General features: G+C 48.8%; 1 protein-coding gene across 1 annotated transcript in view; it reads right to left on the reverse strand.

The window, feature by feature from the left end:
- Positions 1–107: 107 nt before the first annotated feature.
- LOC127582986 (cytosolic 5'-nucleotidase 3A-like) overlaps positions 108–12221 on the reverse strand; it is a 30382-nt gene continuing 18268 nt past the window's right edge. The window contains exons 6-9 of the mRNA XM_052038659.1: positions 10342–10431; positions 9700–9862; positions 5074–5274; positions 108–461 (exon numbers count right to left, since the gene is read on the reverse strand). Coding sequence (XP_051894619.1) covers positions 324–461; positions 5074–5274; positions 9700–9862; positions 10342–10431 — 592 coding nt within the window. The 3' untranslated portion in view covers positions 108–323. The remainder of the gene's footprint in view (positions 462–5073; positions 5275–9699; positions 9863–10341; positions 10432–12221) is intronic.

Raw genomic sequence — 12221 nt, forward strand, 5'->3', positions numbered from 1 at the left:
CCATGGCAATGGGATCTGTCATGATCCACTGGGATCCCCTAGCAACTGATGAGACAGAGTGAGGTGCCATGTTACATGTTTTAATTTACCACAATGTTTTCCTATAAATACACACACTTCACCCATGCCAATAGGCAGAACACTGATTGAAGACACACAACTCTGCAATCACCATTCATTTCAAAATACAACACTGGTGCTCCACTTATACGAGGTCTGCTTAGAGAGGAGCAGCTTTATCATGCATCGAATAAAACTGCTGGAATTTTCTCCAAGCCTGCCCCAGCACTGGGTATGCAGTTAACTCTGTCACCTGGATGTCTCTAACTCTCCCCACCAGGCTGTGAGGATGGGGTGGGTTGCAGAATGTGCTGTAGAATTGCATTCACCACCTCTAAAGTCTCGTCATTCACAAGGACAATGTCAAAGGAGGCCAAGTACTTGTCCAGGAGCTGATCGACCTGTGGGGGACAGAACAAAGGTAGAGTGTGAGATTTATATTACAATCTCCAGAGAACCTTGGGCATGGGGAGATAAGCCTCTGGAGTCTGCAGAGTCAAAGTCAAGTTTATTGACATATGCACAAGTACATGTACGCACAGGTGCAATGAAATACCTGCAGCAGCATCACAGGCACAGAGCATCAGATAAGCAGCATTCACAAGAAAAACAAATTATACACAATTTTTACAAGAAAGAACACAATTAGAACAAAAAAAAGTCCATTGTAGTGCAAAGTGGTCAAGGTGTTGCTAAACTCAGTGATTAGGGTTGTGCAGGTTGGTTCAAGAACCGAATGGTTGAAGGGGAGTAGCTGTTCCTGAACCTGGTGATGTAGGACTTCAGGCTTCTGTACCTCCTGCCTGATGGTAACTGTGAGAAGATGGCACGGCTCGGATGGTGGGGACCTTTGATGATAGATGTTGCCTTCTTGAGGCAGCACCTCCTGTAGATACTCCCGATGGTGGGGAGGGATGTGCCCGTGATGTATCAGGCAGAGTCCACTACTATTGAGCAGAGTCCATGTCCTATTGCGGGGGGGGGGGGTGTAGGAGCCCATACCCATGTCCTGTCACAGGAGGGGCGGGATGTAGGAGCCCATACCCATTTTTTTATCAGAATAAACTTTACTCATAATAAAAGACAAACTATATACAATTATAAAACAGTGCAAGCCTTTACTTTCTTGTACAGATCATTCATTAGTGTTACCTTTTTATGTAAAAAACAGCACTGATGCCACATGTGTGGCTCCCTGGGGGCTCCCCAGTCCCATATTTACAATATTTAGGAGCTTTCTCGCCTGACCCCGCCCCTCCCTCTCCAGTGGCAGAAGAACGCTAAACTGTAGTCCTTCCCCACCGAGTCTTCGCGCTGGCTGCATCCAGCTTCAGTGCGTGTCTCAGCACGTACTCCTGCAGCCTGGAATGTGCCAGCCAGCAGCATTCCCCTACGGACATCTTGCAGTGCTGGAAGACCAACAAGTTTCAGACCGACCAAAGGGCGTCTTTCACAGAGTTGATGACCTTCCAGAAGCAGTTGATGTCCGTCTCTGTGTGTGTCCCCGGGAACAGCCTGTAGATCAGAGAATCCTCTGTTACGCTGCTGCTGGGGATGAACCATGACAAGGACCCTTGCATCTTTCGCCACACCCCCCTCTCAAACCCACAGCCTGCAAAGAGGTGGGCGACCGTCTCGACCCCAGTGCAGTCCTCCCAGGGGCAGTGCGCGCTGGGAGTGACGTTCCGACCATACAGGAAGGATCTGACTGGGAGGGCCCCTCTCACCACCAGCCAAGCAAAGTCTTGGTGCTTGTTGGTGAGTTCTGGCAATGAGGCGTTCTGCCAGATGGTCTGGACAGTCTGCTCAGGGAATCACCCCACAGTATCCATTGAGTCCTTCTTCTGCGGTGCCTGCAGGATGTTCCGTGCCGACCACTGCCTGATGGACTTGTGGTCAAAGGTGTTGGTCTGGAAGAACTTTTCCACAAAGGACAGGTAGTGCGGCAGCGTCCAGCTGACTGGGACGTTGTGTGGCCACAGGGCCAGGCCCATCCTTCGCAACAGTCGGGACAGGTAGAACCTCGGCACGTAGTGACACTTGGTGCCCACGTACTTGGGTTCCACACACAGCCTGATGCAGCAACAGATGAGGGTGGTCATCAGGTTGAGGGCGACATTGGGGACACCTTTACCCCCATTGTCCAGGGACGTGCATGGTGACCCATTGAACCCACTCCATCTTGGATCCCCAGATGAACCGGAAGATGGCGCGGGTGATTTCCAAGCCAGAGGAGCGAGGAACAGGCCACACCTGCGCCAAGTACAGCAGCTCTGAGAGCGCCTCACACCTGATGACCAAGTTCTTCCCGGTTATCGATAGGGAGCGCCGTTCCCACAGTCCCAGTTTCTGCTTCACCTTCCCAATCCGCTCCCACCAATTTTTGTTACACGCCCCGGCCCCTCCGAACCAGATCCCCAGCACCTTCAGATAGTCAGGCCTGATGGTGAAGGGGACGTTGGATCGGTCGGGCCAGTTGCCGAAGAGCATGGCCTCGCTCTTCGCGCAGTTGACTCTGGCCCCTGATGCCAACTTAAACTGGTCGCAGATGCTGATCAATCTGCGAACTGACCTCGGGTCCAAGCAGAAGACGGCGACGTCGTCCATGTACAGGGAGGTTTTCACCTGGGTGACCCCACTGTCTGGCAACGTCACCCCTCTGATGCTCTCGTCCTTCCTGATGGATTTGGCAAAGGGTTCTATGCAACACGCAAACAAGACAGGGGAGAAAGGGCAGCCCTGCCTGACTCCAGACTTGATGGGAACACTATCTGTTTCCCACCCATTGATTTCGACTGCGCTACGGATGTCAGTGTAGAGCAGTTGGATCCAGTTCCTGATTCCCTCCCCAAAGCCCATATTGGAGAGCACGTCCAACATGTACGCATGTGGTATCCTGTCGAAGGCCTTCTCCTGGTCCAAGCTGACCAGGCAGGTGTTCACCCCTCTGTCCTGCACTTAGGCGATGGTATCCCTGAGCAGCACAAGGCTGTCAGAGGTCTTCCTGCCAGGTACAGCACAGGTTTGGTCCGGGTGGATCACCTGTCCCAGAGCAGACTTGACCCTGTTGGCGATGGCCTTGGACAGGATCTTATAATCCACGTTCAATAGTGAGATGGGTCTCCAACTTCTGATGTCTGCCCTCTCCTCCTTCTGCTTGTAGTTGAGGGTAATGATGCCTTTCCTCATGGATTCTGACATGCAGCCAGACAGAAGCATAGCGTTGTACACTTCCAGCAGGTCCAGGCCCATCCAGTCCCACAGAACCGAGTACAACTCCACTGGTAAGCCGTTGCTTCTGGGAGTTTTATTCAAATCAAAGGAATGGACCCATGCCCTGTCACAGGAGGGGCGGGGTGTAGGAGCCTGTACCCTTGTCCTATTGCAGGAGGGGCAGGGGGTAGGAGCCTGTACCCATGTCCTGTCACAGGAGGGGCAGGGTGTACAAGCCCGTACCCATGTCCTGTCACAGGAGGGGCAGGGTGTAGGAGCCCGTACCCATGTCCTGTCACAGGACAGGGCGGGGTGTAGGAGCCCGTACCCATGTCCTGTCACAGGACAGGGCGGGGTGTAGGAGCCCGTACCCATGTCCTGTCACAGGACAGGGCGGGGTGTAGGAGCCACACCATTGGGAAGTGAATGGACTTCTATTTGTTGTTTTGGGAGAGTTGGGTCTTGGGGACTTGACATTAAAATCTCTGATTATTCAAACATTTGTTCACACAAGGGGTGGGCAGAGACTTGACACAGACACCCACTGAAAGCAGGAGGGGTCAGCTCAGTACTTGTTTTAAAGCTTGAGCTTGAGCAATGCATGTAATGGCCCCGGAAACAATTTGGAAACGCTTCAGGCATGATGGTCTTGAACAAAAATATACACAAACCAGGAACAGGCCACTCATCCCCTGCAGCCTGCTCTGTTGTTGAGTCAGATCATGGCACATCTGACTTTAACCTCTGCTCTGTATTCCTGCCTACCCCAGTAACCTTACACCCCCCTTGCTCGGTATTGGAATTGGTTTATTATTGTCACTTGTACTGAGGTACGGTGAAAAACTTATCTTGCATACCGATCGTACAGATCAATTCATTACACCGTGCGTTGAAGTAGTACAGGGTAAAAACAATAACAGTACAGAGTAAAGTGTCACAGCTACAGGGAAGTGCGTGCAGGTAGACAATAAGGTGCAAGGTCATAACAAGGTAGATTGTGAGGTCAAGAGTCCATCTCATCATATAAAGGAACCATTCAATAGTCTTATCACAGTGGGATAGAAGCTGTCCTTGAGCCTGGTGGTATGTGTCCTCAGGCTCCTGTATCTTAATGATATTCTGCCTTAAAAATACTCAACATCATTTGAGTCCAACCTTGTTTGAGGAAGAGTTTTAAGACTCAGAATACTCAAAGAAAATAAAACACCTCATTTTATTTTAAAGGAGTAACCCCATATTTTTAAACCCCAAGTTTTAGATTCTCCTAAAGCCCCTTCTGGTGTGGCTCATTCACTCCTCTTCATTCTCCCTGCCTCCTCCCTGTCAAGACCCTTCAGGATCTTATAAAGTTTTAACCAAGTCCTGTCTCATGTTTCTGTATTCCAGTAGGTACAAACCTAGCCTCAATTTCTTACAATTTGTATAAATGACTGGGATGAAGGTACCGAAAGCATAGATGCTGAATGTTCTGATACACAAAGTTAGCTGGGTATGTAAGTTGTGAAGAAGACATGTAGGCTGCAAAGAGATATAGATAGGTTAAGTAAGTGATCAAATATTTGGCAGTGTGGAAAAATGTGAAATTAAAATATGTTATCCAAATTCCATTCTGGAAATCTAAATATTGTACATCCATCTACCACATGTCACTTCTTCAAAGAATGCCAGAGGGGCTGAGCTGCCTCCTCTTATCCCTAATGTGAGTGATGCCGGAATTAGCCCCCTCTGGTTCAGGGAAGCCTCATCTCATTGAGCTCCAGGTGAGGGGTTGTGTGACCCTCACTCCCAGTCTCTGCTCACCTGGTAATTCAGGAATCCAATCTTCAGGATGTTCTCCAGCTTCTGGACTCCTTCAGACATCCTGAGGTCCCCGAGAGAATCTCCAAGGAGAATGACATTGCTGTACTCGGTCAGTTGCTGGAAGTAATCAGTGTTCTGCAGAACCCCTTCCCCTTTGTTGTAAATGTGGATCAGTTCACCTTTAAAGCCTTTCAGGAACCCCTGAGTGGGAAAGAAACCACACCTGATAACTGAGCAACAACAAAGGTGAGCAGCTTGTCCCCACCCGCACTCGTGGGCCCTCCCGTGGTCCTGGACTGCCACATCACCTGTCACCCAGGTGGTTGATTTTGAAGAGCAGTTGCTGGAAACATCAGCTGGCAAGATCCCAGAAATATCCCCCGGAATGGGATTACCCAGACCTCCTCTCCCACTTTCACCCAGCACTGGTACCAGACCCCTGGAGAGGGCCGAGTTCCACCTTAAGCATCTCCAGGACCAACTCTCCAAAGTTTACACACCCACCAAAAGTAGAATAAAATAATGCTTTGCCAGCACGCATGTAATTCCCAGAGCTCGCTCTCCCTGTCCACAGCAAGTGTCACACACAAGGCTGAGATAGTCCCTAACATGGCCCCAGTGTTAGCACTTTCATTAAGTTATACGGGAAGGTTAAAGGCTCTTCGCCCCAACTCATCCATGCCGACCAAGATGTCTGTCCGAGCTAGTCTCACTTGCGTTTGGCCCATATCCCTCTAAACCTTTCCTCTCTATGATCCTTTCTAAACGTCTTTTAAATGTTGTAATCGTACCTGATTCTGCAGCTTCCTCTGACATACACTCACCACCCTCTGTGTGAAAAAGTTGCCCCTCGGGTCCCTCTTAAATCTTTCCCCTTTTGAGTTACCTGTGCCCTCTAGTTTTAGACTCCCCTACCCTGGGGAAAGGACTGTGACCATCCATGTTATCTATGCTCCTCATGATTTTGCACACTTCTATAAGGTCACCCTTCAATCTCCTATGCTCTAGGGAAAAAAGTCCCAGCCTCTGCAGCCTCTCCTTATAACTCAAGTCCTCCAGTCTCAGGGCCACCCTCGTGAATTTCTGCTTCATATTCCATAGAACCATAGAACCATAGAACCATACAGCACAAAACAGGCCCTTTGGCCCACCATGCTGTGCCGTTCACCAAACCACCCTCACACTACCTAACCCTTTCCTCCCGCATATCCCTCCATCTCACATTCCTCCATGTGCCTATCCAACAAACTCTTGAACCTGTCCAATGTATCTGCCTCCACCACCACCCCAGGCAGTGCATTCCATGCACCAACCACTCTCTGGGTGAAAAACCTCCCCCTGACATCTCCCCTGAACCTTCCACCCATAACCTTAAAGCCATGCCCTCTCATTTTGAGCATTGGTGCCCTGGGAAGGAGGCGCTGGCTGTCTACTGTATCTATTCCTCTCAATATTTTATATACCTCTATCATGTCTCCTCTCATCCTCCTCCTTTCCAGTGAATAAAGCCCTAGCACCTTAAGCCTCTCCTCAAATTCCATACACTCTAATCCAGGCAGCATCCTGGTAAATCTCCTCTGCACCCTCTCCAACGCCTCCACATCCTTCCTATAATGAGGCGACCAGTGTGGTCTAACTAGAGTTTTGTAAAGCTGCATCATCACTTCACGGCTCTTAAACTCAATCCCACGATTTATGAAAGCTAACATCCCATAGGCCTTCTTAACTGCTCTATCCACCTGTGAGGCAATTTTCAGTGAACTGTGAATATGATCCCCCAGATCCCTCTGCTCCTCCACACTGCCAAGTACCTTGCCATTTACCTTGTACTCTGCCCTGGAGTTTGTCCTTCCAAAGTGTACCACCTCACACTTCTCCGGATTGAACTCCATCTGCCACTTGTCAGCCCAGCTCTGCATCCTATCAATATCCCTCTGTAAGCTCCGACAGCCCTCCACACTATCCACAACACCGCCGATCTTAGTGTCATCCGCAAACTTACTAACCCAGCCCTCCACCCCCTCATCTAAGTCATCTATAAATATCACAAAAAGTAGGGGTCCCAGAACTGATCCCTGCGAGACACCACTAGTCACTGCCCTCCAATCCAAGGGCACTCCTTCCACCACAACCCTCTGCTTTCTACAGGCAAGCCAATTCCTAATCCACACAGCCAAGCTTCCCTGGATCCCTTGGCCTCTGACCTTCTGAAGAAGCCTACCATGAGGAACCTTATCAAATGCCTTACTAAAATCCATATAGACCACATCCACCGCACTACCCTCATCAATCTTCCTCGTCACCTCCTCAAAGAACTCTATCAGGCTTGTGAGGCAAGATCTTCCCTTCACAAAGCCATGCTGGCTGTCCCTAATCAGTCCATGATTCTCCAGGTGTTCATAGATCCTATCCCTTAAAATCCTTTCTAACAGCTTACCCACCACAGACGTAAGGCTCACCGGTCTGTAATTCCCTGGACTATCCCTACTACCTTTTTTGAACAAGGGGACAACATTCGCCACCCTCCAATCCTCCGGCACCATCCCCGTGGACAACGAGGACTCAAAGATCCTTACCAGCGGTTCAACAATCCCCTCCCTCACCCCTTGAAGCAGCCTGGGGAAAATCCCATCAGGCCCTGGAGATTTATCTGTCTTGATATTATTTAACAACTTCAACACATCCTTTCTCTTGATACCTACAACCTCGAGAACATTACCCTTACCAGCACTCCCTTCCGCGTCATCAAGACCCCTCTCCTCGGTGAATACCGAAGAGAAGTATTCATTGAGAACTTCCAGGCACATTCTCCCACCTTTGTCTTTAATGGGAGCCACCTTTACCCTAGCCATCCTCCTACCCTTCACATACGTGAAAAAGGCCTTGGGATTTTCCTTAACCCTCCTAGCCAAAGCCTTTTCATGTCCCCTTCTGGCTCTCCTCAGCCCTTTCTTAAGTTCCTTCCTCGCTACTCTATATTCCTCACGGGCCCTGTCTGAATCTTGCTGCTTATACCTTATGTATGCTACCTTCTTCTCCCTAACTAGTCGTTCCACCTCTCTCATCACCCACGGTTCCTTCACCCTGCCATTCCTTCTCTGCCTCACCGGGACATATTTATCCCTAACATCCCGCATAAGATCCCTAAACATCGACCACATCTCCATGGTACATTTCCCTTCAAAAAGGACATCCCACTTTACACTCCCAAGTTCTCTCCTTATAGCCTCGTAGTTCGCCCTTCCCCAATTAAAGATCTTCTTGTCCTCTCTGCACCTGTCCCTGTCCATGACAATTTTAAAGGTTATGGAGCAATGGTCACTGTCCCCCAAATGCTCACCCATTTGAAGGACAGGATCCTTCACCTGTCCCGGTTCATTTCTTAAAACTAGATCTAGCATGGCATTCCCTCTAGTCGGCCTGTCGACATACTGCGTCAGGAATCCCTCCTGGACACATTTAACAAATTCCATCCCATCTAAACCTTTGGCACTAAGCAGGTTCCAGTCTATATTTGGGAAGTTAAAGTCTCCCATTATAACAACCCTGTTATTTTTGCTTCTCTCCAAACACTGCCTGCCAATCTGCTCCCCTATATCTCTACTGCTACTGGGGGGCCTATAGAATACTCCTAGTAGAGTAACTGCTCCTTTCTTGTTCCTTACTTCCACCCATACGGACTCTAGAGATGATCCTTCTACAACATCCATCCTTTCCACAGCTGTAACAGTGTCCCTGACCAGTATCGCCACCCCTCCTCCTCTTCTCCCCCCTTCCCTATCCCTCTTAAAACACCGAAAACCAGGAATATTCAATATCCAGTCCTGCCCTGATGTCAACCACGTCTCAGTAATAGCCACAATATCATAGTCCCCCATACTTATCCAAGCCCTCAGTTCATCTCCCTTATTCCTGACACTTTTTGCATTTAAGTAAACACACTTCAGTCCATCTACCTTACTACTTTTATAGCCTGTATTCTGCTTCTCCTTCCCCAAAGCCTCTCTGCCTGTTTGATCTAACTTTTCCCCATCCCCTTCTTCCTCTGACCTACTCCTCCGGTTCCCTTCCCCCTCACAAACTAGTTTAAACCCTCCCGAACCACCCTAGTAAACCTAGCCGCAAGGATATTGGCCCCCTTCTGGTTCGGGTGTAACCCGTCCTCGCTGTACAGGTCCCACCTTCCCAAGAAGAGATCCCAATGATCCAGAAATCTAAAACCCTCCCTCCTGCACCAACTTCTCAGCCTTCCTTAAAATCAAAATCAGTGGAAGGTACAATTTACCGTCCTGGTCACTTGCTGCTCCTGCAGTTAGATTCCGGTGATATGCGTAACCTGGATCCCTTTGAAAATCAACATTACCCAATCTCTCATCTCTCCTCACACCCTCTTATAAGGTCACCCTTCAGTCTCCTCCGCCCCACCCTCAGCATGAAATGCCCTAGAGTGAAAGAGGGAAAAGTTACCAACCAACCACAGGCTACAGTCTGGTTCATCACTGGCCCCTTAGCACTTGGGGAAAAATCCCTGAACCATGAAGCCCTGCCCCACACGAAGCCCTGCCCCACACGAAGCCCTGCCCCACACGAAGCCCCACCCTACTCCTTAGTCATTCACACACTCACATTCTCATCAAAGTCCATGAAGTTAGACACCACTGTGACATTCTGGTAATAGACATCCACCTGTCGAATTATTTCCTCCAGAACGTCTCCTACACCAGCTGAGAATATGAAGACGGGAATTTTGTTCTTGTGAAGTTTATCAAAGAAAATCTTGTACCCCTCCCTGCAAGAGAAAGCATCACATCACAAACTGCAGGGAGAGCTGCCCTCATGCAGAGCCAGGTTCCAGCAGAAAATCAGAAGAAAAGAAGTGTCAGGGAATTGGACAGCACCTTTCACAACCTCCAGATGTCCGTCTGTTGGAAGCGTAGTCACTGCTACAATATGGGAAACACAAAAAGGTCACACAAATAGCAGCAGGTATAGATTTTGCGATGGGTGAGGGATAAATATGAACCAGGACATAAGGGAGAACTCCCCCACTCTTTTTCAAAGTAGCAACACAATATCTTTGGGGGAGGGGATCTCATCCACTTCATACGCTATTTAAAAGATGGCATCTCCAACAGTGCTGCACACCCTCAGTACTGTACCAGCAGCATCCGGCTACAACTGGCACTCAAGGCTTGGAAGTGGTGCTTGAACCCACAGCCTTCTGATTCATTGGCGCCATGCCCTGTACACGACAGCTCACTCCGTTACCTCAGCACTGCATCCGACTCCCTCACGATTTCCGCCAGTTTATTCTTTTGGATCTTCTGTTGCACCAGCAGGTCATGGGTTTTTGTCCACCTGCCAAGGGAACAGGGATCCCAGTTACTTGCCAAACCTCCCAACACCTCCCCACCCCATGGCTGTGACCACAAGTAGCACAAGGACCTGCAGGATCCCCACCCGGTCATACACATCCTCATTTGCAAATATATCCATCATCACCGGCTCTAAATCCCCCCTAACAGAATTGTGGGGGTAGCTTTGGAAAAATGTGGGGTTATCTACTTCGGAAGGAAAAATGAAAAAGCAAATTATGACTCAAATAGAACAAGACTACAAAATGTTGCAGTATAAATGCATCTTGAGTTCCTAGCTCAGGAAACAGATGTACAGCAAGTAATTAGGAAGGTTAACAGAATGTTGGCATTTATTGCAAAGGGTATGAAGTGAAGAAGTAGGGAAGTTCTGATGCAACTCTACAGGGTACTGGTGAGACCACAGCTGGAGTATTGTGCACAAGGCTGGTCTCTTTATATAAGGAAGGATGTACTTGCATTGGAGACAGTGTAGAGTAAGTTCTATGGGTAGGTTTCTGCGAAAAAGTGGTTCTGACATGAAGGCTGGGACGGTATCCATTGGAATTTAGAAAAATGCTCTTATTGAAACGTAAAAAATTTTGAAAGGGATTTACGGGGGGGGCGCAGATGGGGAGTAGTGCTGAGAGATGTTTCCTTAGTGAGGGTATCTGGAACTAGGGGGCATAGTTTCAGAATTAGGTGTCATCCTGGATGGAGATGAGGAGGGAACCTTTGGAATTCTCCACCTAGAAGTTATTGAATGTGGTCAAGGTGGGTTCGAGGAGAGAGTGGGAGGGTGATGACTAGAACAAGGTTGGATCAGCCCTGATCCTATTGTGTGGCAGAGCCTCCTCCAGGGGCCCTGCTCCTATGTCCAAGAAGCTGGCTCACCAGCACCTTCTCATGGGCAATAAACACTGTCCTTGCCAATGATGCCCATGTAAACCAAGAATTATGAAATTATGGTGATAATCCATGAATAAACAAATCCTTTTAAAAATTGCAAGATATGTGTATCTAAACTTCACCAGTTGCCAAACTCAATTTCGGGAACCTGACATGAACAGACAGCGATGTGGAAGGGTGAAAGTGGAGGAAGGGTGTGAATGGAATTACCACCCCTCCCCATCCCCAGCATGTCTCCCCCCAAGCCCGTCAAACAAAGAGACCGTGCGGAGGCAATTCCTGATGCTCAGGTCAAATGCAGCTTCCATCTCTGCCCTCCCAACTTCACCTCTTCTCCCCCGGCACCACCGTCCCCAGATGAACTCTCGGGAACGTTGCACAATGAAAGGCCCAGCTCTGTCCACTTGATCTTCTGTCACTCTGACAGCTGGTGTTACAATGATAATGGAGTGTTGACCATCAATCCCAATGACCCAAGCAGGAGGCGAGGGATACCCAATGGAGAAAAGCACTGGGGACCAGAGGCCCAAAGATTTATGATCTTCATCTTTCACCCTTATCACACTCTAATCTCAAGATATTCAGAGATGCTGTCCCAAAATAGAAATCAATCTAATTTGTATTTGGATGAACTAATACCAGCTGCTTCTAATCATCCTCTATTCACGTAGCTCTCTAATGTAGCTAAATGCCCAAGGTGGTTCACAGGAACATTAAAAGACAAAAATGAACAAAAGCTCCCAAAGAGGAAGATCCAACTAAAACATTTAAATAGTAGGTGAGGTTTAGGGACGGAACTCCAGAGCTTGGTGGAGTGACTAAATCTGGGGATGGTCAAGAAACCAGAATATGAAGGCTGCAGAAACACTAGAGGCTTACAGAGTT

The sequence above is a fragment of the Pristis pectinata genome, chromosome 25 (assembly GCF_009764475.1).
Source record: "Pristis pectinata isolate sPriPec2 chromosome 25, sPriPec2.1.pri, whole genome shotgun sequence".
Taxonomy (NCBI): Eukaryota; Metazoa; Chordata; class Chondrichthyes; order Rhinopristiformes; family Pristidae; genus Pristis; species Pristis pectinata.